Source organism: Arachis ipaensis, chromosome B3 (assembly GCF_059453495.1).
Source record: "Arachis ipaensis isolate K30076 ecotype BB chromosome B3, ASM5945349v1, whole genome shotgun sequence".
Taxonomy (NCBI): Eukaryota; Viridiplantae; Streptophyta; class Magnoliopsida; order Fabales; family Fabaceae; genus Arachis; species Arachis ipaensis.
The window spans coordinates 19,404,415-19,431,802 of record NC_142438.1 but is presented as its reverse complement, the minus strand read 5'-3'; the positions used below and the strand labels follow the sequence as shown (position 1 = coordinate 19,431,802).

The window sequence follows — 27,388 nt, the reverse complement described above, 5'->3', positions numbered from 1 at the left end:
CTAACAGAGAGAATTGAGAGAAGAAATGGAATTGGCATATACTCTATCTGCAGTGAAGGAACTCAACTAACTATCGCTATGGCAACAAGCTTATATAGTGCTAATTCAATTCTAACTAATTACTTCCAGATGGAAATAATAGTAACAAACTCAATAACTAATCTACTTAAGTTATAATCTGCTGTGTGTTGCTGCATGATATGTATATGAGTCTGCATAAGATTCTCTACAAGTAACAGTTTATTCTTAAAAATTACTCATCTTGTCACCTTTTTTCTTCCATCATTTGTTCAACCTCTGCCTATCTGCCTCATCTAATTCGACCCAAGGTGATATCTACCAAGACTATGCTGCTCTTCACTAACGACACTAGTATTTTTTTGTACAGTAAATAGATTGAAATAATTATCTATATCTAAGTATATTGTTATTATGAAGAATTTCAACTGCAAACATTCAATTTTTATTGTGGTCACAAGTTCTCTCCTTAATAGCACCTCTTTTTTCAAGTTAATAATGAAAGAAAAAATATATTATGGATTAGAAGTACAACATAGACAAGAGTTCAAGAAATAGAATGCATGGAAATAGAAGAACCAAAATTTTGAAGAAATAAATACTGAAAAAAGTAAAATTTATTAGACAAACAACTAAGATAACTCAAATACTAACCTTATAGATTAGCATAAAAGTTGACTGTATCATATTACCAACTACGGTGAGATATTCTCTAGTTTGCATGTATAGCACTAGTGTGGGAGAGGGAGATGTGAGAGCAGATGAAACAGACAAAAAGAGGATGACAAGTGTCGGGATGACAGCATATATCTTACATGCAGGTATCCAATCTTATCTAATCTGGTCGGATAGGGTTGTCAATTCGATCATCCACACCCTATATGTTATAAAAATATGTTATAAGTAGGTGTTGAACCAAGGACCTCTTAGTACAAAATTTTTTAATCATTGAGCCAAGATCATAAGTTAATAATTTAACATTTTTATTTATATAAAAACCATTTCTATTATAGTAATATATAAATACATTATATCACAATATCTTATTTGTATTTATATTATTACTTTAAGTAAAGACTTTTATATAGAATTGAACATTTGATAATTATATTATTTATGGGACCATTGTGCTGAGATGATTATGTTGTTTGTATTGAATTTTTAATTTGCATGCTCATTCGGTTATATAATAATATTGCATATTTGTAAAAAAATTCGCGGATAAAATCGAATACCTACATGTTGACCACATATAGGGTTAGGGTTAGGTTGTTTTTAATCCGCAAATAGGATAGAGTTAAATTTTAATAACAAATTTAACCTGCAGATAGGACTAGAGTTAGGTTTAAATCCTATCCTACCCCATTATCACTTTTAGATAAGTGAGAGGGTTAATTTTATCTTTATAAAAACAAAAAAAAAAAATAGACAAGTAGAAATTCAAAAATATTAAAGTATCTTTAATTTAAGAACGAAATATTTTGTTATATCAAATATTTTTGTTATAGTAGAGACCAATTAAAAAAAATTTTAAAAGTTTAATTAAAAATAAAAATATAAAAACTAAATTAAAAATTTACCAAAATTATAAGACTAATAGAATAATTAACGTTATTTTTTAATAGATTTAATTAGTGACCTTCAATGAATCCTTACCCTAATAGCAATGCGCATGAAGCACCATTTTGAAAAGGATCCATACTAGACAAGCTCCTTCACTTACCAGAAGAGTGCACAAAAATGCCAGAGAAACACAGATCAGCACCAGATCAGAACCACATCGCAGACGCAGAAAGCAGCAAAGAATTCATGAATTTTCAGCCTTCACAAGTAAAGAAGAAGAAAAGAAGCACATATTAATTTTCTTTTTCTTTTTGTTTTTCAAAGAAATAAAAGAAAGAGTGATGGATAGAGAAATAGAGAGGTTCCTGAAGAGGCTATCGTTCGTGGCCATAGCAATAGCATCCACCACTCTCATACTTCTCTTCCTCCAAACCCCCGACACGTGTGTCCCTTCCGACGCCCCACTCAAACCCCACCTTCGGTTCCCCAAATCAACCTGCGATTTTACCACGCGCATCCACGCGCCGCTCCATAAGAAGAACCAGCGCCTCTGGTCCACGCGTGACTGGAACTCCAAGGTCCAGTCCTTCTCCTCCGCCGTCTTCCTCCCGCTTCGCCGCCTTGGCATCCTCGCCAACCACTCCAAGGTTCTCTGCGTCTCAGCCGGCGCCGGCCACGAGGTCGCCGCACTCTCCGGTTCCGGCGTCGAGGACGTCACCGGTGTGGAGCTCGTCGATTCGCCGCCGCTCGTCCAGCGCGCTGATCCGCACAACCTGCCTTTCTTCGACGGTGCGTTCGACCTCGCGTTCTCCGCAAGGCTTGATGAGGCGCTGTTCCCGGCGAGGTTCGCGGCGGAGATGGAGCGCACTGTCAGGTCCGGCGGTTCGTGTGTTGTCGCTGTCGCGGAGTGCGGGGACGATGAGGTGAGGGAGGTCGTTGGTCTGTTCAGGAAATCGAGGTTTGTTAGTTCCAGTAATGTTACCTTGATTGGAATGAGAATGACAAGTATTGTTATGAGAACTAGTAAATCTTCTTGATTAATGCTTAATTTTTCATTATTTTTTCCTTCAAATTTTGTATATTTGGTTTCATGTGTTTTTGTACATGTCTTTCTGAATTTATATCTATAATTGTAGGTGTTGATGTTGTACTGTAAATTATGCATGGGGTTCAATTAATCAATTCTAGTGATTTGAATCAAATATTGTTCAGATTTTTAGGGTAATTAGCTTGTGAATTTAGGGCCTTCTAACACAATGGTTCTGTATTTTGAAATAGGGTCTTGGTTTTCTTGTGATTTGTGGGATCTGATGCAAGTGTTATAGTTATTAGTGAGGAGGTAGAAGTAGGATAGGTAAAATCTTATGAGATCTTAGTCTACATTTCTTTACAATGGTGTTACTCTCCATGAAGGGAGAGGAAACTTGAGGAAGAAGAAAAGAGCTTGAGATTCTGGAGTAGTGTGTTATTGCAGAAATGAACAATCCAGCTCTCCGAATTCTGTGGTGTACATTGTTTATATACTCTCTAGATGAGTTACATAAACAACTAACTATAACTAGTTCTAAGCTCTATCGACTATCATAACACAGTAGCTAATGAGTAACTACTTTTAACTACCACATCTTTGTGCAATTGAGTTATGAAACAAAAATGTGGACAGTTGGTTAAGATTATTTTTATGCATTCACTTTGATAAATTCCTTTTGTAGTTATAAGATGGAGATTTGGTGTTGATTGCTTATAAAAAAAAGAATAAACTAATCATGTTGTTGATTTGCTTTATTATTTCCTATTTCAGTTTCTGTAGCAGTTTTTGAATGGACTGTGCATCATACTTGATAATATTATAGGGAAAACTTATAAACTTGAACCTATTGTCCTGGTCCTGATTGGTTTATGAAATGCATGTAAAGCTCTTGTTCTGTATGAGTCATGAGCTTATGTTCTGGATTATATGAATAATGTTATTTTTTTTTCTTTTAAAGAGCAAGATGGAGGTCTTTCTTATACTAAGTTGATATGAACCCATGGGTTTGCATTGTATGTTCTAGAAGGAAGTTCAGTGAGTAACTAAATTAGGAGGATCGGAAGAACTGTGTCCAGGGGACTCAAGTCCTAGTGTGCATAATAGAATCATGAGCTGGTATGGTGGGAGGGAACAGAGAGAGTGGACATTGCGTGGTTCGGTAGAATCATAGATAGTGAATGTATGGGAAGGAAAAAAAGGTAGGCTGAATATTGGAACCAGGCCTGGAGAGATTGATCTGAGTAGTGCTCAGAACTTGTTTTCTTTTGTTTGTATGGATATCCATTCCTGTACTGATTCCTCGCTAGAGCCAGATTCAGAAGAGTAATGTGTATGATCTTACGTTACTGTTACAATTCAATAAGGAATCTGTTTTCAGTATTAGAAACAACAGACTAGAATAAAATGATGATTATTCAATGAGTGTATTGTCTGCTTGCTGCTGTAAAGAATTGATAACAAATTATGGCCGGTTGTGAATATTGAACACAATGCGATTTGAACTATCAAGGATCATATATTTATATTGAGGAAGTTACATTGCTGTTTATTTGTTAATTGAAAAATTGTCACACATTATATGAGTTCAATGACTTGATTGACTGAACTGTGTTCGGATCATTTCAACACAATCTGTATCATTTGAATGTCTCTTCTCTGAAGCTGGGCTGGGCAGGGCAGGGCAGGGCAGGACAGGGCAGTTTTATTTAGAGGAACCCTAATAGTAAAGTGCTTAGATTCAAATTTTGGTGGATGGATATGTAGTATTCTTTTGCAATAGGTCTTAATCTTTCAAGAACACCTAATATACTGTATCAACTCGTATGTGTGACTTGGGGTAAGTTGTCCAATATTTGCTACTTTCATGCTTCAAATTAAAAGTTGTCGTTTAAGTTATGGTTAAGATTACTTCTATAGAAACTTAGGCATCTCTCTATTTGAACTAATTTATGGAAATCTTAAGAGGCATTTTACACATATGAGAAGTAATTAAGGGAGCTATAGTAATAATTCATATAGTTGAGTGAGAAGCAATATTGGAGGACCTTGAAGTTTCTTGCTTAGCAGTTGTTACGACCCCTTTTCCAGATTTTACAGCACCCATAGTCCGACTGAATAGCTTGTGTACAATGTAATACCTCGAATGAAAAAACAAAAGTCTGTATAGCAAATCATTGATCTTAATCTTCGAGTAGTGGGATTTGGCAAGTATTCTAGCTGAGTAATATTAAGCTCCAAAAAACCCCGGGATTTACAAATTAGTCAAAAGTTAGAATCCCATAAGCTTCAATATCTTATGCCTTTCATGTCATCAGTTTTAAATATCTTCAAATCGGGCATCAACTTCTTTGAGAAAACTGTAGCCGATAGCTGAGTGATAACATAATTCTCAAGCATGGCATAGAGGTACTTGTCACATTCTATTTAGTAAATCAAAACACTTATAAAATGTTAGGGGTGATAGCAGAATGTAGTAAGTTCTAGAATATCGTTAAGAGTGATTGGTTAGGGAAGTTAGTTAAGAGTTTGTTATGACAGCTAGTAGTCTAACTTACTATAAATATGTTGTAAGGAACCCGCTGTAACCAACTAATCATTTGTAACTCTTAATAAGAGTTTTCATAGCTCTCAATTCTCTCTCAGCTCTCTCTTCATTTCGATTGTTCTTCATCCTCTATATTCTTCTTCCCCCAACTTCTTCATTGCCTGATACCTTTCATGGTATCAGAGCTCTAAGTTCTGATCAATCATGGCAGCAAACATACCAATCGAAGTTCCTAGAGCTCAAACGAGCTCAACACCTAATTTCACGTCTTCTCTGATCTCTATGAAGCACAATGAGGACAATTTCCTTCAATGGAAAGATCAAGCAAAGTCAACAATCGAAGGGCATGATCTTGAGTCACATAACAGGAGAAGGTATACCAGACCATTCTGATGCATTGGGAGTGGCAAATCCAGAGTTCTTCAATGGAAGAGACAAGATGCGTTGCTCAAGTTGTGGCTGTTGGCCTCAATGACAAAACCGTTCACCACGAGGATGGTATGGTGTGTATACACTTATCAGATTTGGAAAAGGTTAGAAGATCACTTTGCATCTCAAATTAGAGCTTAATATGCAACTAAAGAGTAAATTGAGTAGCATTCGAATTGGAGGTTCAGTAAATGAATATGTCTTAGCGTTGAAGGAAATGATAGATGCATTAGCATCGGTAGGTGAACCAATGAGAGAAACAGATTATATTAATGCAATTCTTCATGGCTTAACAGAAGAGTATGCTCCATTAATCACTTCTGTAGTTGCCAGATTCACAAGTATATCTGTTGGAGAGTTAGAGGCATGGCTTCTTGCACATGAAAGCATGTTAGAGAGGTTTCGAAGGTCAAAGTCACCTATCTTAGCTAATACTGCTCCAAATTCACATAATTACAATATGAAAGGAGGTTTTAGAGGAGGTTCTCAAGGTGGCTATAGAGGAGGTAGATTAGGAGGCAGGTTCAATAGGTCGGATGATCAATTTTAGTATGGCTCTAGCTCGAGTTTTGAAGGAACTGAGGCATGATTTGGAAATGATGCAAGGTTTGGCGGATATGATGCACAGTTTGATAGTCGTCGTGGAAGGTTCACTGAATCACTGGAGGTGGTTCAAGATTTAGTAGAGGAGGTAGATTTTATATAGGCTATGGCAATGGAAAAAGAAGATTTCGTAATAGATCAGCAGGCAGGTTCAATAATGGAGCCAAGGTTATGTGTCAAGTGTGTGAAAAATTAGGACACACTGTTCTAAGGTGCTGGTATAGGTATGATGATTCTTATGATGAAAGAAGTAGTGCTCACAATAGTTCTAGTTCCAATTTCAGGTCTCAACAGAATTTGACTCAAATACAAGTGCCACAAGCACTACAAGCTAATCAAGCCAATATTGATAACACCATAGCTACACAAACAGTTTATGATCAAAGTTGGTATCCTGACTCAGGTGCAACTCACCACATGATTCTAGACCCTCAAAATTTGATGGAAGGAGAGAATTATGAAGGCAACAACCAAGTTATCGTTGGCAATGGCTCAGGTTTGCATATCACCGCTGTTGGTAAAGCGTATTTTCAATCTGATTTGAACTCAGAGATTTTTATGCAAAAGTTACTTCATGTAATTGAGATAACAAAGAATCTGCTAAGTGTGTACAAGTTTTGCTGTGACAATAAAGTCTTTGAATTTTGTGCTGACAAATGTTATGTCAAATCTCAGAAAACTAGTGAATTAGTCCTACATGGAAGAGTAGCAAATGGAATGTATAAGTTTGAGAACTTCACAGTTCACACGCTCAATAAAGGTTGTTGCCTATCACACTACCTTGACTGCAAATGATAAATTTCTTCTCTGGCATTCCAGATTGGGACATGCAGCTCGTGCTATTGTTGCCTCAGTTTTAAAAGCTTGTAATATTTTAGTTGATGAGAACAAGTCTGTGTGTACGACTTGTATAGAAAAGTCTCATCAGTTGCCTTTTCCTGTATCCAACACTGTATATACTACATCTTTAGAACTTGTCCATTCAAATACATGGGGTCCAGCACCAACCTCAGATCTGAATGGAAACTATTACTTTGTGAATTTTATAGATGCTTACTCTCATTTCACTTGGTTGTATCTGACTAAAAATAAATCTCAGCTCAAATGGTTGAATCGCAGCTTAATGCCAAGATCAAAATGTTTTAGTCTGATAATGCAGCTGAATATCTCAGTTTCTCTAAGGATTTCCAGGCTCAGGGAATCTTCATAGGTTCTCATGTCCATATGTTCATCAGCAGAATGGTTGTGCTGAAAGGAAGCATCGCCATGTAGTGGAAATGGGGCTTACTTTGCTGTCAGGTGCAGGCATGCCAATCACATATTGGGAGCAAGCTTTTACTACTGCAATTCAATTAATCAATACTTTTCCTACTCCAGTGTTGCATCATGTCTCTCGAACTGAAAAACTGCTTGGGAAGGAGTCTTCCTTTGAGAGCCTAAGAGTATTTGGGTGCTTGTGCTTTTCACATTTGAAGCCTTACAATAGGCACAAGCTGGACTTTCGATCTGCTCCTTGTGTTCCTTGGCTATGGCACTGCTCACAAGGGATATACGTGCTTGACACAACAAGGAAAAATCATCATCACTAGGAATGTTGTGTTCAATGAAACACATTTTCCTTTCAAGAATGGTGACTTCTTGAACAAGAATCATCATATGTCTATGACTCATCTCAAATCAACTCCCATCATACCAATAATTCCAATACTACCTCCTTCTGTACCAACAATTTCTACTGCTCCAATTCCATCCTCACATCACTCACAACCTGCTTCAAATCAGTCACAATTTGTTCCACCAAATCACCCTTTACTTCCTACTCCACCTCATACAAACTCTCTGATTCCTCGTCTCAGCCATCCCTAGCTCATGATTTTAATACAACCCACTCTACTGCTGTCAACAAATCATCTCCAGCCCTCACCCCCTTGGTGCCATCAGCTACACCCATCATTGTTCCAATTTCAGACTTTGAAATGGTCTTACCTTTCTCGGATCTTACACCACAGCAGACTAACACTCATTCAATGATTACCAGGAGTAAGGCTGGTATTTTCAAACCAAGGTGCCTTAATGCAGTGCTTGAGCCTAGAACTGTTAAGGAAGCTTTGCTGCAACCACAATGGAAAGTAGCCATGGATGCAGAATTTGATGCCTTACAAAGGAACCACACTTGGAAGCTAGTGCCATTACCACCAAGGAGAGATGGTATTGGGAGTAAATGGGTGTTTCGTGCCAAGTGTAACTCTGATGGGACTCTTCAGAAGTATAAAGCATGGTTGGTGGCTCAGGGTTTTTCTCAAAGGCATGGCTTTGATTTCAATGAGACCTATAGCCTCGTGGTGAAACCAACCTCTATTCGCATGGTCTTGTCCGTAGCATTAGCGAATTCTTGGTGCATTAAGCAATTAGATGTAAATAATACATTTTTGCATGGTGATCTTATTGAGGATGTGTATATGAAGCAACCTCAAGGCTATTCGGTTGGAGACTCAAATTTGGTTTGTAAACTAACCAAAGGTTGTATGACCTGAAGCAGGCTCCAAGGGCCTGGTACAGCAAGCTGTCCACAGTTCTGAGGCAGTTGGGTTTTTCTTCCACAAAGTCTGATGTTTCTATATTCAGTAGATTTTGCAAAAGCTCAGTATTATTTGTGTATGTGTATGTTGATGAAATCATCATCACTGGAAGCTTAGAAAGAGAGATGGTTGAGGTTATCAAACAACTGAGTGTCAGGTACTCTTTGAAGGACATGGGTGATTTGCACTATTTCTTAGGCATTCAAGTAACAAAGGATGCAAATGGAGGGTTATTGTTAAGTAAGGAAAAGTATGCTACTGATATATTGATCAAGGTTGGCATGAAATGATGAAAGGATGTAGTTCTTATAAAACCCCTCTGCCTTCTTCAATGAAATTCTCAGCTCTTGGTGGTAGCGTTTTTGAAGATCCAAAGCTATATAGGTCTGTTGTTGACAGCCTTCGATACTTGACTGTACAAAGCCTAAGATCTCTTATTGTGTGAGCAAAGCCTCTCAATTTATGCAGTCTCCTCTAGATACTCACTGAGAGCTAGGGGTGTTCAAGACCAACCCAGCTCGAAACCTGGCACGGACCCGATGCATATTTTGTCGAGTTCGGATTTGCCATTTCTATCCGGTATTATTTTCGAGTTGGGTTAGGTTATGCTTTGGTCACCTTGCCCGGCTTGAAGTTTTTTACAATAAAAATATATATTTTAGAGTGAAATTAGTAATATCATATACTTTTATATTTCAATTACTATTTTTTATATTATATGGTATTATTTTTGTTTTAAAATAATTTATTTTGATATAAATATAATATAACATTTGTTAAATTTTATTTTTAAAATAAAATTTTATTATTTTAATATATAAAATTTACAAATTTGTATATACTAATTTTATATCGGTTCGATTCGGTTTAACCCGGATTATTTCGGATCACTTTCAGGTCAGGTCAAAATGGACCCGGCTTCGCCCATGAACACCCCTACTGGCAGCTAATCAAGCGAATTTTGAGGTATATTAGTTGTACTTTGAGCTATGGATTACACTTACACAAGAATAGCACACTTGATCTTACAGCATATAGTGACTCCGATTGGGGTGGAGACCCTGACGATAGAAAGTCCACCCTGGTTTTTGTGTGTTCTTGGGCAAGAATCTGGTTTTGTGGTCATCCAAGAAGTGTAGTGGCAAGGTCCAACACTAAGGCTTAGTATCGGACCATGGCAGACCTTGTAGCTGAGCTCATTTGGGTGAAAAATCTCCTATGTGAGCTCAAGCATGCTGTTTTTGAACCTCCAATGATTTACTGTGATAATTTGAGTGTTATGTTATTGGCTGCTAATCCAATACTTCACTCAAAGTCCAAGCGTTTTGAAACTGATCTGCACTTTGTAAGGGTATAGTATAGTTAAGGTCAGTCATGTGACGAAAGGTATAGTATAGTTAAGGTCAGTCATGTTCCAGGCTATGTTCAAATGGCTGACGATTTAACAAAAGCACTGCCTTCAGCAGCTTTTCTTAATTTTCGGTCATCCCTTCAAATTACAAATGTAAATGTTGGTTTGGTGTCAATGTTTTGGGCATATAATCCTTCAAAAAGTTGTGCTGTACATAAAAAATTGTGTACACCAAAAATTGTGCTGGGCACCAAAATTTATGTGTTGTGCATTAAAATTTTTGTGCTTTAGTGTTTTGAACATTTATAGGAGAAGAAAATGATGACGACCAGAATGATGATGATGATGATAATGATAAAAGAGGACGAGGAGGAAAAGAAAAGAGGAAACGAAATTAAATAACAAGACATTAGTGGTAACAGCAACGACGAAAGCAACGGTGGCAACAGTGATGAAGGCAGCGGTGGTGGCAGCGATAACGACCATGTTGAAGCTTGGACGCTTTATTGATAAGAATATATCATATTCTTTTTTAGAAATTTGGAGAGAGGGGTTTCACGGGAACAAACTTTTTGTTTTTGGAAAGAATTAAGTTTCATGGAGATATCTTAATTCAAACACAATATTAGATGTTAATGGTCCAAATAAAAAATATATAAAATAATTTTACAAAATGTTTTTTTTTTAATCTCCTTCTCGATCATTTCTTCCATGATAATACTTCTGCAACTACTATCAATAACACCAAGAATACTATTAGTGGCAGCACCACCATTGCTCTCGTTTTTTTTTTCCAAGATTGTTTTTGTTGTTATACATCCAAACTTTGAGAACACCATGATCAACGCCAACCTCACCACAAAACCACGAATTCATCATCTCTCTTCTGCATTCTTTGTTGGAGATGCTTAAGCTGCGGCGGCAAAAATTGGTGGCGCGGTGCTCCACAGTGGCATTGCGATGCCAGCGCTGAAAGGACAAGAAGCATGTGAGATTCTACTGAGGGTGGTAATAATAAACAGAAAGAGACCGGCTACGAATACTGAGTTATGCCTTCGGTTTGGCATGGGAGAAGGTGGTGGTGATCTTGTAAATGAAACTCGAAAGCGGGGGAGATGAGCCAGTCCTCTGGCTTACGGCAGTGAAAATGGTGGTGGTAGTAGCAGGTAGCACTAGATGGTGCAAGATCGTCGACAATAGCAGTGGGTGTTGGCAACTTGGCATGACTTTCCCGTAGCCGTTGAGAGTGTGGCCGTTGAAAGCAACAATATGGTTCTTCAAGCATTTCTCATATATAACGAGTTGTTGGTAGTTAGCAACGGTGATATAGTGAGGATTGGAGTGCCGATGAATAAGGAAGGTGTTTTAAACTTTTAATAGTGGTGATACTGATTCTGATTGTATGGAGTGGGAAAAAGAAAAAAGAAAGAGAGAAGGACAAAAATAAAATTTCACAATACAAGTGTTTTTAAAATATTTAAATATAAATATTGATTATTATATAATTTTAAAATGTGTTAAATTCTAGTCATCAATTCAAAATTTCAATAGCCGTAATTTATAAGGAATCTTGATCTTTGAAGGATCAAAATATACTTTCTCTATTTAAGAAAATTCTTTCAAAGTGCAACTACAAGCCACAATAAATTTAGCCACACCAATAATTATAATATTGGTGTGTTTTATGGTGTCTAATTTTTCAACTATTTTATACAAAAATAAAGAATGAAATCCACCTTTATTTCTCTTAATTTTTAGGCAAATTAAACATCTATATATATATGTTAGACATCATAGAATTTTCCTATAGTTTATTATAAATTATCTAAGGACACATGTAGATCCTTTACTGCCTTTATGGGTTTTTAAGTGTGATAATATCCTATTTCATTTTTGTATTCCAACTTTTGATAAACCCGACTTTCAGATTTTTATCCTATCATGTGCACGATATCTAAACCTATTTTATTCAAATAATTATGTTAAGTATACATTAAATTAAAATACTAAAATAAATTATTAAATATAATATATTAAAATATAAAATATATATTAAAAATAATTTAAATTATACATATTTATACACAAATATTATGACTAATTTTAATATTTACATATTATTTTTGTTGCTCAAATTATGGGAAGTACCTCTGAAGAATCATAAATTCATATATTTGGTTTTGATCATCTTAGTGTGTTTTAGTGTAATTGTGTCAACCAATTTCCACTTTGCTATACTGGGCCGAAGTTAAAAAAAAGAAATAACAAAACAAATAAAGTTATTTAATATTACAATCAATGATTTGATCTAACTAGAGTTTGAAATGGGGCTGATAATGGTTAAATCTGGGCGATTTAGTATCAATTCCCTTGAGTAATTAACATATGTCTAGCCAATAATAAATTAATAAGTATTTTTGAGCTGTATTCTATATTAATTAATTATTATTTATTAATAATTATTTAAATTTAGTTGGTTAAAAATTATTTATTTATATTTTTTCAATTAATTTATTAAAGAATGATGTCATCCAATAAACCAAAACATGTACTCAAATCAGAGTCACAACCACAAATTAAAACCCAACCAAAACTTTTTTTAGTAGATTTTGGTGAACAACCAAGAGAAAAAATAAAAAAACAGAAAAAAAAAAAGAAAAAAAATCAGGTTCTTAACCGTAAGAGAGAATAAATTGTTGGAATAAATTAATTTTCAATAATCCAGATCATCCATATTGAATCACCAAAAATATATATATCATACTTGAATGCGGAAGCGTACCTGAATTCATGAACATGAATTATACGATTGGAAGAGTTTGGATCTTGTGGTTCTTTCGATCTTCCTCAACCAAAGCCTTCTGTATTCCTAGGAGGCTGAACTGCAACTCTTTTGATGGGGAAAGAGTAATAAAGACGGCTTTGGTATATTGGGGACCGAAACCCTGAAGGTCTATTTATATTTGAGCATGACACCCATTAAACCCTTAAGCCCAAATAAAATAGTATCTAAAGCCCAAAAGATAATATATCTAAAATCCAAAAAGATAATTATCTAAGGAACAAAAGATAATATCCGGTTTTATTCTCATTTAATTCCAAATCAAAAGTAATAATGACTTATTCAATTAGCATTTAAAACAATAAATGAGATCACCATTATATAAGTCATTTAATTTGAAATAGCATAATTTGTGATTATAATTAATATATGTATTGCCCATAAATAAGTTAAGAAATCAAATAATTTCCTAACAATCTCCCACTTGGGCTATACATATATTATTTCTTGACATAATCACATCTTTATAAACTTTATGCGCGCATCTGAATGCTATTTCTCTCATTACTTTAACAATCTGGTCCGTCTCATACATTAGATATGGAACTACCGTAGCTTTTATCACATTAAATGCCGTGACTAAACCACGCCAATCACCATCCTAATATACTCAACGACATAGATCAAATTTGGATGAGTAATATGGAAATTACATGCCAAGTGATCTCATGCATGTCTATTTCCATCTGGTCCAACTTTATTGAGATCAAACACAATACAAATATTGCAAAATGAACATTTCACATAACATGAAATAAACCATCAACTTAATTCTGCAGAAAAATAACTCAATATCTGTCATAGGACATATAGCATAAACTCCCACTAAACCAAGGCATCACAAATATTGATACCCATCCGAGCAGTGTGCTCATGAAAAACTTTAGGGGTCAATCCCTTGGTAATGGGTCTGCTAGCATATACTCTGTTCCTATATGTCTTATGAAAATCTGTTTTTCTTAAACTTTCTCCTTGACAACTAAGAACTTGATGTCTGTATGCTTCAATTTTGTCAAGCTCTTATTGTTATTGGAGTATAGTACTGCTGACTTATTGTCACAAAATATCTTTAATGGCCTTTCAATGTCATCTACTATATGAAGCTTAGTGACAAAGTTTCACAACCATATGCCATGAAATCGGAATCAGAGTGCCCAATGATCTCCAAATTTTTCTGATCTCCGATAAATAAGCATGTAATCCTTTGTTCTCTTTAAATAACGCATTACGCGTTTAACAGCTATCCAATGATCCATATCCGGATTGCTCAAGTATCTACCCAACACTCCCACTATAAATGATATATCGGGATGTATGTAGACTTGAGCATACATTAAATTCCCTAGTGCTTATGCATAAGGCTTATCATGCATTGCTGTCCTCTCAAGATCATTTTTAGGGCATTGCTTGAGACTGAACTTGTCTCCTTTAACTACGGGTGTGTCCATTGGTCTACAACCTTCTATGACATATCTACTTAAAATCTTTTCGATATAGTTCTTTTGTGACAATCCAAGAATACCTTGAGAGTAATCTCTTAGTATCTCGATTCCTAATACAAAAGAGGCATCACCAAGATCTTTCATTTCGAATTTGTCCGATAGAAATTTCTTAGTTTCATGCAATAAGCCTATATCGTTATTGGCAAGTAGAATGTCATCAACATATAAGACCAAAAAGATATTTACTCCCACTGAACTTGCGGTATACACATTTCTCTATAATATTTACCTCAAAACCATGAGGTAATGACTTAATTAAACTTGTGATACCATTAACGGGAAGCTTGTTTGAGACCATAGATGGATTTTCTTCTTTTTCTATTGGATCTCCTTAATGACACTTCTTGAGATTGTTGAGCTTGCTGTATGGGTTGGGATTGAGGGGGATTCTCATTATTTTTCTGTGCTGTAGCAGTATCTTGAGCAACAACGATATTCTCATTGTTCTCTTGTACTGTAACTGAATCTACAGTAGGATTCTCATTGTGCTCTTGTACTATAACTGTGTCTTGAGCAATAATAGGTACAAAGACCTGATCATTGTCAGTTATATAATCCTCATCAAAAGCAACATTCCTAATATTTTCTTCCCCCCAAACTCAACATCCTCAAGAAATCTCGCATTTCCCGTCTCAAAAATAGACCTTGATGCAGGATTGTAAAACTTGTACCCCCGTGAACGCTCAGCGTAACCAACAAAGTAGCAACTAATTGTCTTTGAGTCCAATTTTCTTTCATGCGGCCTATAAGGTCGCGCCTCAACTGGACATCCCCAAATATGCAAATGCTTTATACTAGGCCTTTTCCCAGTCCAAATTTCATATGGGGTTTTGTTAACTGCTTTGCTTGGCACCCTATTAAGGATGTACACTGCGGTCTTTAAGGCTTCTCCCCAGAGTGATTCAGGCAAGGAAGAATGACTAATCATACTTCTCACCATATCCTTAAGAGTTCGGTTCCTTCGCTCTGCAACACCATTCATGCTAGGTTTACCTGGCATAGTGTATTGCGGAACAATACCACACTCCTCTAGGAAAAGAGCAAAAGGCCCAGGACGTTGCTCACCTAAACCGTCATATCTTCCGTAGTATTCACCACCACGATCAGATTTGACAGCTTTAATTTTCTTTCCAAGTTGAAGTTCAACTTCAGCTTTGAAAGACTTGAAAACATCCAAGGCTTGGGACTTTTCATGAATTAAATATAAATACCCGTAACGAGAGTAATCATCTATGAACGTAATAAAGTACCGTTGTCCATTCCAAGAGACAGTAGGGAATGGGCCACATATATCGGTATGTATTAGTTCTAAGACATCTTTAGCTCTCTCGGCACCTAATTTCCTTTCGTTTGTCCTTTTCCCCTTTATGCACTCAATGCAGACTTCAAAGTCCGCCAAATTTAGGGGTCCGAGAATTCCATCCGACACGAGCCTCTGAATTCTCTGTTTAGAGATGTGGCCTAGGCGTTTGTGCCATAACGATGCCGAATTCTCATTCAGTTTTTGTTTTGTACCCGTTTGCAGTATTTCATTATTATAGGAATTTAAGTTAAGCCTATATAGATTATCCACCAAATGACCAGAGCAAATATTATTCGAATTGTAAAAGAGACTGACTTTATTGTCTCCGAATGAACAAAAATAACCTGATTTGTCCAAACGAGAAACAGAAACCAAATTTCGTCTAAATGACGGTACATAAAATGTCTCTAATAAATCCAAGTAAAATCCACTCGTGGAACATAATCTAAAGGTTCCTATAGCTTCGACTGCAACTATATTGCCGTCTGCCACGTAGATGTATCTTTCAGCATCACTTGGCGGTCGGCTCCACAGGCAACCCTGCATAGTGACACTTACATGAGTAGTAGCAGCAGAATCTACCCACCAAGTATCAACAGGTGCATAATTTAAACTAGCCTCAGAACAAACGAAAGTAAGAATTATACCCTTCTTTACATGCCAAGTGGCATATTTGGTACAATCCTTCTTCATGTGTCCCACCTTCTTACAGAAGAAATAGGTTGAAACTTGATCCTGTTTCTTAGCCTTTTTCTGCTGAGAAGGCGCATCCGCAGTAGTATCACACTTTCTTTTATAGTTTGAAGATAAAGCCATGTGAGCACTGAATTTCTTAGTAAAGAATTTCTCAACATCCTTTAGGAACTGTTTGGCATCTTTATCCTCGGTATTTGAGCCCCGAAACGCCTCAGAAATTGAGCGTTTCATGATCATAATGCTCATTCGATTGGATCTTTCCCACTTCTCTATTTTAACCTCATTGAGATTTTCCGGAGTGGAAGTGGGTTTCTCCTCTCGAAGAGCTATATCCAGATCCATACAACCGAGGACAATCTCCACGGTATCCTTCCAAACTTTAAAGTTTGAACCATTCAGCATAGGAATACTGCTAATTTGCGCAGAAACATTGGTAGCTAAAGCCATAGTTTCTGGATTAGAACAAAAGGAACATGCAGTAAATATTAGTTATTAATGGGTAAGAATCCATATTGAGATATCTAGCACAACATTAATTTTCAATCTTTGGATAGAAAAATTAACTGTAAGTGATACTCTCATTGCAGTAATCAAATATTGTCAAAATTCCTGTCACACATTAAGCCTTTCTTTGGACCGACTTAATGCGCACATGGAAACTTAAACTTCGCAACCTATTTATTACCGCATATATTTTCTATTAATTGGCCAAACAATAACCTTCCTTTGGGCCGATTATTGACCGCATAATTAATAGAAAATAAACAGAAGTATGCAATGCTTATTATTTGGCCAAACAATAAACTTCCTTTGGGCCGATTATTGTTTGCATAAATAATAAACATTACTTTATTCTTAATTAGTTACCCAAATATTTATTTACCATTAATATGTGTATGTAATTCGGCCAAATATAGGCCTTCCTTTGGGCCGACCAATATTCGCATGAATTACATATCACCATATTCCTAATGTTTTAAATAAATCAATTTTCACAAAAGAGGCTACTTTGGCAGCATAATGTTCAATCAATTTATTTCAAAATCAAATCTTTAGAATAGATGGGTATAATAATCCAAATTGTTACTAGTTTTCTTATGTAACAATTAAAAAAATATATATATATTTAAATTTCAAAAAAAATTAAATCTGAATGGTGTCCTTTCTCGACCCTAAAGAAAACCATAATTATAACATTGAAACAAATTTATGTGCCAAAAAATTCTTGATCCGTTAAAAATTAAAATCAACCATTATAATTCAATAATACTCTATTAATGTTTTAAAAATAAATCATTAATTTTATGAGTATCAATTTATATATATACAAATAAAGCAACCATAGCATGCTTATATTTCACCGTAACAAACGCACAATATATATATGTATGTAATCGAACAAATTAATAATGCATATATATAAAGTTACAAACGGCCAAAACTTTAAAAGCAATCCAAATGGCCACAATAATATGCCTTGTGGATCGGAACAATTCTAAATTCATATATATATACACACACGCACAGTCGCTCACATAATACATACATATGTAGATTTTTATATATCCAATATCATAATGTAAGGAATACACATATACATCGATCCATATATTGATTTAATAGAAAATAAAACTGAATATTTTCGATGATCAAATTATGGATGGCTCTGATACCACTTGTTGGAATAAATTAATTTTCAATAATCCAGATCATCCATATTGAATCACCAAAAATATATATATCATACTTGAATGCGGAAGCGTACCTGAATTCATGAACATGAATTATACGATTGGAAGAGTTTGGATCTTGTGGTTCTTTCGATCTTCCTCAACCAAAGCCTTCTGTATTCCTAGGAGGCTGAACTGCAACTCTTTTGATGAGGAAAGAGTAATAAAGACGGCTTTGGTATATTGGGGACCGAAACCCTGAAGGTCTATTTATATTTGAGCATGGCACCCATTAAACCCTTAAGCCCAAATAAAATAGTATCTAAAGCCCAAAAGATAATATATCTAAAATCCAAAAAGATAATTATCTAAGGAACAAAAGATAATATCCGGTTTTATTCTCATTTAATTCCAAATCAAAAGTAATAATGACTTATTCAATTAGCATTTAAAACAATAAATGAGATCACCATTATATAAGTCATTTAATTTGAAATAGCATAATTTGTGATTATAATTAATATATGTATTGCCCATAAATAAGTTAAGAAATCAAATAATTTCCTAACATAAATCACTTTTGGTGGTTGGTGCGAAAGAACCTCATCAGTTCCACTACCTCCAGATCCTATCTTTGCCAACCGATCTGTCACGATATTAGCTTCTCTCGGAATAAGCTCAAAACGAATAAATAAAATAAAATAAAATAAAACAAATTAGTACTCACTAATAAATAAAATAGGCATTTTATAAGGAAGATGAAAACAAACAAAATACGTTTTTTATTAGCAAAAATCTGCAATCAAAATAAAAAATAATAAAAATATCTTTTTATTTTGATCGTGAATTTTTCTAACCCAAGTATATTTTATTTTTATCGCGAATTATTTTTTTGTTAACAATAGTTGCACTTTTACCAATAGTTAGGGGTTCCTTAATATTCTTATTTCTTCATCTAAGAAATAAGATAATTAAGTGGTATACAATTTACATATATTTAATTAATCTGCTGATAACAGCTTATGCATTTTGTTATCATTTTCAATTTGATGATTCATTAATCCAATTGATAGAAAATTATAAATGGATAGATTTTTTTTATCTTTACTGCAGATTTAGAGTAGATGAACTCTCTATAAGATCCATTTTATTGACGGAAGTTATTACCACCATAGCTACTTTAGGGACTCAACCGGTTACTTTATATTTCTTATTGTTCTATGGAAAAGTATATGGAATCAACTCCTAATCAGTCAAGAATGGAACAATTTAATTAATTATTAATAATTAATTTTAAATTTTTTAAATTCAAAATTTAAAAAATTTAAAATTAATTAAATAAACCTAATTAAAACCTATAAAAAACTTCCTCTTCTCTCTCACATTAATCTACCCACCTCCAACAATCATACACACAGACCCCTCTCTCTCACCATCAGGCCCTCTCCGCCTCCCCACCCCGACCCACTCCTCTTCTTTGTTGACAACACCAGGACTCTACACTTATCGAATACTATCTTTCGATTCTTCTGCAATGTAACGATCACAATCTTGAATGAGTTTGGTGAATCTGGAATTGTCGGGAGCAAAAGAGGCACCGATTTGGAGTGCTACCTTTGCAGTTTGATACTCTTCCAGCTTAATGCACGCAGTTCCCTTAGCAAGGTAGAAGGACTCAATTGAATGGCTTTGTTCGCATCAGAAACGGCTTCTGTGAAGTTCTGGAGCTTGATATGGGCTTGGACTCTGTCGGCATAAAGAAGAGGGTTGTTGGGATCCAAGTTGATGGCTTCTGAGTAGTAATCTACGGCGAGGGCAAAATCGTCATCCAAGAATGTCTCTTTGGCTTTGTTCTCAAGTTCCTTCATCATTTTAAGACTGCAAACTACACACTTGATTTTAGTCAAAAGAAGTGGTGGAGCACGAATTGTTCTTGAACAATTACATAAATATAAAAAAATATTCATTTAATATGAAAAAAAAAATCTTAATACGTAGCAAAAGAAATATCAAGTTATATTTTAGCAAAAATAATTAATTATCTATAAAATTTAAAAAAAATTATAAAATTCTTAAAGAAATAGAGACATTCACATTTGCAATACAAAAAAATTCGAAAAATATATAAAAGAACATCCATTTAGTATGAAAAGGAAACATTTTGATACTTAACAGAAGAAACATCCATATATATTAACTTATTTTTATTAACAGAATTGTTATTCTATTTGCTTATGCTAGCAATATATAGCGGTCAAATAGGACCTTTTTTTTGTCAAGACACTTTTTTTTGTTTTTACATCCATGTGGGAAAAGAGGCTATAAAATTTATTTTATACATTGTGGGAAACTCTACTTTTTTATTAATAAGAATTCTAGGTATCGGTTTATATAGTTCTAATGAACCGACATTAAATTTTAAAACATTAACTAATCAATCGTATCTTGTGGTGCTCGAAATAATATTTTATATGAAAATTCTTTTTATTTTTACTATAAAATTGTCGATTATATACCTTACATACATGGTTACTGGACACCTACTGAAAAGCATATTACAGCACTTATATATGCTTGTCTATATGGATTTGTTCGAATTAATATGGAATTATTACCTCATGCTCATTACATATTTTTCCCCTAGCTAATGTTATTAGGTTCAATTCAAATAATCTATACAGTTTCAACAAATTATTTCTCATGGATTTATTGGTGCTGCGCTCTTTTTCTTGGCAGGAACAGGTTACGATAGATTATGCCTTGGTTTGGTAAAGCTTTTTGAAAAGGTGTCTCTATTTTTTAAAAGTTCAAACTCTTCATTTTGTGTTTGGTAAATCAAAATGACCATGTGCTTGTACTTGCAGCGTTCAAAATATAGGAGTACTTTTGAAAGCACCTAAGATAGAGCTTTTCAAAGTTGGCTTGTGCTTTTTAAAATTTAAAAGTCTAATATAACCTCATATATTAACTAATTTTCAAATTTAATGCTTACATTTATATCTATTATAGTATTTTAGATTTCAAAATCTATTTTATCAAACGTAATTGATGTTACTTGTGTTTATTGAAAGATATTTTTTATTTAATTTACTAAACATAAATGTTACAACTTAAAAAAAATATCTTTTAAAAGTTAACTTTTATAAGCTACTTTTGAAAAATAAAAGCTTTACCTTACATAAAATTGATTTTGCAAACTTGATTTTGATAAAAAAAAAAAAAATAAGTTTCTGTTAAAGTAATTTATGTTTGGTAATTTTTGTATCAAAATGAATTATAATAAAATAAATACTGTTTGGCTTATACCATTTAAAATCACTCTTAGATATAAAATTACTAAAATAGACATCAACTTAAATAATTTTTTTATATTATCCTATCATTTTAATTTAGATATTTAAATAGATCTTATTAGTTAATTTTGTAATAAAATTAATATTTACTTACTAAAATAAAGATAACATATAAAATAGACAAAATATATTTTTAAATAAAAATAAAAAAATATAAATTATATATATAAAAGAATATTTACTCAAATATGTTACATTTTTTAAGTATTAACGTAAGAATGTTACTTTAGTATTTTTTACATCGTATTTTTATTCTAGTATTCTCAATAATCTTATTCTTAATATTAATTTGAAATCCAACGTTTATGATTTTATTATTATTTATGATTAATTTTTTATTAAATTTATCTTTTTTAATGAAATCATAATCTATATTATAAAAAATTACACTAAAACATAGTATACGGAAATTACAATTATAAAAGAGAGTATTAAAAATAATAAAAAATTAAATATTTACTTTGTAGTGATTGAAACAAATTTAAAAGTTCTTGATGATCTTTTTATATAGTATATTTTTAATATTTTTAGTACTCTTTTTTTAGTATGCTATAATTTTTTATTATTATTATTTACAGTTAATTTTTTGTTTAATTTACTTTATCTAATAGAATCAATAAATCATATTATAAAAAGATAATAACAAACATAATACACAAAAATCACAATTATAAAAGTGTATAATGTCAAACAAACAGTTGAAAAAAATAAAAATAATAAATAATAGAAAAATAGAGTTCATATAAATAGAAATAACAAGAATTTTATAAATAATACAATAACATACATAAAGGATAAAGTTGGTAAAAGGTAAATAAATGGTTAGTATCTATGGCTAGGAAAATCACTTATGCGTTCATGAGAAAAAAATTTGCCAAATCAAAAGTTGAAACTTTCAAGAAGTCTAAACGTGTTTCTTCCCTTTCAACGGGTTTTCCAAACACACCCTAAGCTTTACATCTTCTTTATCTTAACCAAATGGGTGGAATGGCTATCTCAGTGCCCAAAATATTCACAGTTTCAGTATCTTATCAATGGCTTCTCTTGCATTGCCAAGTATGAGCGATTTTGTTGCAGAATTGATGATTGTTTTTGGAATACTAACCAGTCAAAAATATCTTTTAATGACAAAAATACTAATAATTTTTTTAAACACAATTAAAATTATATTAACTCCTATTTATTCATTATCCATGTTACGGCAGATGTTCTATGGATATAAGCTTTTTAATACACTAAACGCGTATTTTTTTTATTCTGATCCGCGAGAATTATTTATTTCGATTTCTATCCTTATACCTGTAATAGGTATTGGTATTTATCCAGATTTTATTTTTTCATTTTCGATTGACAAGGTTGAAGCCATTTTATCAATTTTTTTCTAAATCTTTTTTAATAAAAATTAATACAACTCCCAAAAAAAAGAAATAAACCACATAACAAAATTTGAATTAATTATATGTAAATATGTTTGTTGTTTGTGAGAACCCTTGAATCATTACATTACTACTTAATTTAAAGGGTTCTCGACAATTCCATTTTTTTTATTCTTTCTATATTCATATCAAATATATTATATATAAATAGATTATCAAATATAAACTAAAATTTTTTATATATTTTATATATTAATATATTAGATATGTATATATACTTATGTTTTTTTTATTTGTATTTGCTAGAGATTTTTTTCTTAATTATATTCAATTCAATTAGATGTAAATGAATCATAATTATATAATCCTATACCTAATAAATTGATTCCTAAATAACATATTTAAATTATAAGAAAGCCCAGAAAGACCGTTATTGAAGAATTTACACTTTCTAATTTCATATTTTTTCGAATATGTAAATAAATAGCAAATATGATCCAAGTAATAAAGGCCCAAGTTTTTTTGGGATCCCAATTCCAATATGGTCCCTATGCCTCATTAGCCCATACTGCTCCTGATAGAATACCTATCGTTAAAAAGAGAAAATCCATAATACTCATGGTAGTATGTGCGAGTGTGTTGTGTGGGTGTGTGAAGCATGGGCCTAATGCCTAGAATTGGAGGCTGTCCAATTCTTGACCAAAAAAAAAAAAAGAGAAAATCCAGACTAATAATACGATAACTCCATCCAATGATCGAGTTGTTGAATAAACTCAGACCTGTAATAATTTCTAGAAGAAGATTTTTTTTTTAAAACATTATTTCTTTCATTCTTATTCATGTATTGGATCTCAACAAAAGAAAAGGATTCATTTAAAAAATACAAATTATTGCTTTTACCCAAAATTTGTATGACTTTTCCAAATGTAATAACTAAGATTCCTACAAATAATAACGATCCACATAAAAGAGATGCATAGCCAAATATCATCATACTTACGTGCATCATTAACCAATTAAATTATAAAGCGGGTACTAATATTGCAGATTGATGCATTTCGGTTAAAACACCGGAAGTAGCAAAGCCTTGAGTAAAAATAACACTCGGTACGATTATTACACTTAAATTATTTTTATGCTTTTTAAAACAAAAAACTATATGAAAAATAGAAAAATCAGGAAAGAAAGATTAATGATTCATATAAATTACTAAATGGTAAATGGCCCGACAAAATCTAACGAGTAATTAACAATTCCGTTATACAGAAAAAACTTATTATCATATTATTTTTGGACGAATCATGAAATCTTAAGATTTCATTGACTAATAGAGTTATTAAATGAATTGAAATTATAATTGATACGACCGAAAACGATATATAAGTTAATATATGTTCTCAAGTTGAAAATATCATAAAAATAAAGTGTCCCAATAACTAATACTAGGAAGATAAATCAGAAATTGAATTCATTTTAGGACTTACTCTTTTAGAGTAAAAGATGCCATGTCGCCACTCGAACTCGAACCGAGATGCTCTAGCACTGCTTCCTAAGAGCAGCGTGTCTACAAATTTTACCAAGCGGCTTACCCGAAATCATAATAATCTATTTATTGTAAATCGTCGAGATTGAAAGAATAAATTCAAAAGATGCAATTTTTTTTAGTAATTAAAAATATTTAAAAAACAAAAGAATTATATTCTAATTATTTATTTTTTTTATAAAAATTATTAGAAATTAAATTATTTATTCACTTGAATATATAAATATATATTCAAATGAATAAGAAAAATTCGTATATATAGAAAGAGCTCAATAAAAGATATAAACATTTCAATAATAATAATTATTATTATCTAGTTTTTTCGAGTTTTTGTTTTATTTTAATATTTAATAATAATGGGAATGATTTTTTGTAGTTTATTCTCTTTTTCAAAAATAAGCACTATTCGATCTAGATAGTTTGCACTTTAATTCGGAAACGGAACAAAAAATTCATAATTTTTTTTATTATCAAATTTTTTTTATTTCTATTTCATTTTGGAATCCAAAGAGATGCATATTTTTTTCAATTAAAAGAAAAAAATTCAAATATTCTATTTAAAATATTTTTTTTCTTATAAAATAAATAAATTTTAAAATAAATATTTATATGAGTTATAAGTAAAAATTTTTATTTAATAGAATTATTTTTATTTAAAAATTCTATTAAATAAAAATAATTCTAAAATTCTGTTTCTTTGATTTTATTAAAAAATATAACTATTTGAAAGTATTTTAGTTAATATTACATATAAATTCTATATTTTATTAGAGAATAGAATCTAGCTAATTCAGAGTATTCCAATGTTTGTATTTTTTATACAAATTTTTTTTGAATTTTTCGTAGAAATTGATTGTGCTAATGAATAAATTCTTAATGCTGTCCAAAAACCTCTCCTTTTCCAAAGAGTTTTTCAGATTTTTTTTATCTCGAGGTGCGTTTCTTTAGAACTGTCATGCAACTGATATAGTTTTTTTTATTGCTATAAGTCATGTGAAATACATATCTTCTGTTCCATAAAACAAATAGTTCTTTTATTTGATTAAGGGTTAAGTACTTTTTTCGTCCCTAAGGTCTTGGCTCAAAATCAAAATCGTCCCCGACCTTTTTTTGTTATTAAAATTATCCTCAACGTTACAAAACGTTATAAAATCATCATTTTGTCCATAAACAATATTTTTTAGACAATTTTACCCTTAAACAAAAATTTAAAAAAAAATATGTAACCAAACACAGATCTCTCTTCTATTCCTTTCTCATTCACAACAAACAACTCTTCATCTTCTTTTTCTCATAACAACCCTTCTTCTCATCTCTTCTTTCTTCTTCATCTTCTTCTCCAGTCTCCACGCAAATCTTCAACAATAACCATACCAACTATTTTTTTTTATTTCAAAAAAATCAAACAGAATCAACAATAACAATATATCCAAATTCAAAAATCCATCACAACAACACCACTAATTATTATTTTTTAATTCCAAAAATATCAAACAAAACTAACACAGAATCAACAACAACAATATATTCAGATTCAAAAATTCATCAACAACAACACTACATTCAAATTCAAGACAAAAATTCAAAAATTCAATCCTTCAAACTCAAGAGAGAACGCATAAAAGAGAGGAGAGAGAATAGAGAAAAAAGAGAGAACATCAACCCCAAAGGTTCCAGATCTGAAGAACAAGTGTAACAGCCCAGACCACCCGCTAGCACGATATTGTCCGCTTTGGCACACAAGACCTCACGGTTTTGCCTTTGACGATAGGGATGCTAGCCAAAGCCCCCACACTCACTCGTCAAAACGCGTCATGCTAGGGAGAGGTATCCACACCCTTATAAGGCATGCTTCGTTCCCCTCTCCAACCGATGTGGGCCTTACAATCCACCCCCCTAAGGGAGTCCAGCGCCCTCGCTGGCACATCGATCCGGGTTCTGGCTCTGATACCATCTTGTAACACCCTACCATACAGAGTCTTATGCTTAAGTCATAATTCAGAGATGGCAAGGTATTACGACCTCTAAAACAAAAATTTAGTACGTATAGTAGTATGAATAATTGATTATAGCTAGGAGCCTTTGTAGAAAAAGGGGTAAACAAAAACCGTAACTCGAACGCGTACACTCCGATCGATAACGTAACGAGCAAAGGATAAACTAACGCAAGATCTTATATATAAGGAGTGTCAAAAACGGGAATATCAAGACTCAAAATCCGGCGGCGAAGATAACCGGTCCGAGCATAATAATATATACATATAATAAAATAAGGAAAACCCCAAAGGAAACCCAAAGGGACACAAATACATAAAACCTATTCTCCAAAATCCCCTCTAGAAGGAGTCATCACAGTTTGTATTATTTAATGGAGATAAAAGTATCTAAACAAGATATTTAACCCAAAACAGAGTCCCGAGAACAAAGGATCTTCGCTAATCCAGAAGTCTCCAGCATGCCTCAACGAGAAGCCTCGCGTCCTGCATCTGAAAACCACAAAATCCGCATGGGTGAGAACCAGAGGTCCCCAGTACGGTAACAGCTTCCACATATATAATACATAATAATAGAGGAAAGCCGAAGGCAATCCTAGAACTTCCCCCAGATAATATCAAAGCTTATAAACAAGCTAAACCATATAAGGGTATCTGGCTAAAGATTCTTCAGTCTAACTAATACTTCCCTTTCCAATTCCTTCAAACCTCCCAACCACCAGCAGGAGTATATTATAGCAAACACAGTTATATCAGACAAAGAATATACAAATAGGAGCAGTTAAGACATTTAGACAATTAGCAAGTAATATGCAGTCAAATAGGCAATCTCAAACAATTCACATAGTATGCATATGATGAATGCCTGTCCCTAGTGGCTGATGATATCATCTGTCGGTTATAGAGCCAACCCGACAAGTCTTGGTAGCTAACCATTGGACTGTCCCTCTGTCGCGCATCCCCAACTCGAGTTATACTCGTTATAAACTTG

General features: G+C 33.1%; 1 protein-coding gene across 2 annotated transcripts; it reads left to right on the top strand.

Annotated features, from left to right (window-relative positions):
• Positions 1-1,697: 1,697 nt before the first annotated feature.
• Positions 1,698-10,752, top strand: LOC107629930 (uncharacterized). Of its 2 annotated transcripts, XM_088509852.1 has the most exons (3): positions 1,698-2,539; positions 9,665-9,733; positions 10,410-10,752. In XM_088509852.1, exons 1-3 carry the CDS (start codon positions 1,923-1,925, stop codon positions 10,438-10,440), a joined length of 717 nt encoding a protein of 238 aa, XP_088365978.1. In that variant the 5' UTR covers positions 1,698-1,922; the 3' UTR covers positions 10,441-10,752. The 2 variants fall into 2 exon arrangements, with proteins under 2 accessions (XP_088365978.1, XP_016188365.1); XM_016332879.3 differs by lacking the exon at positions 10,410-10,752 and having other exon boundaries at positions 9,665-10,395.
• Positions 10,753-27,388: the final 16,636 nt, after the last annotated feature.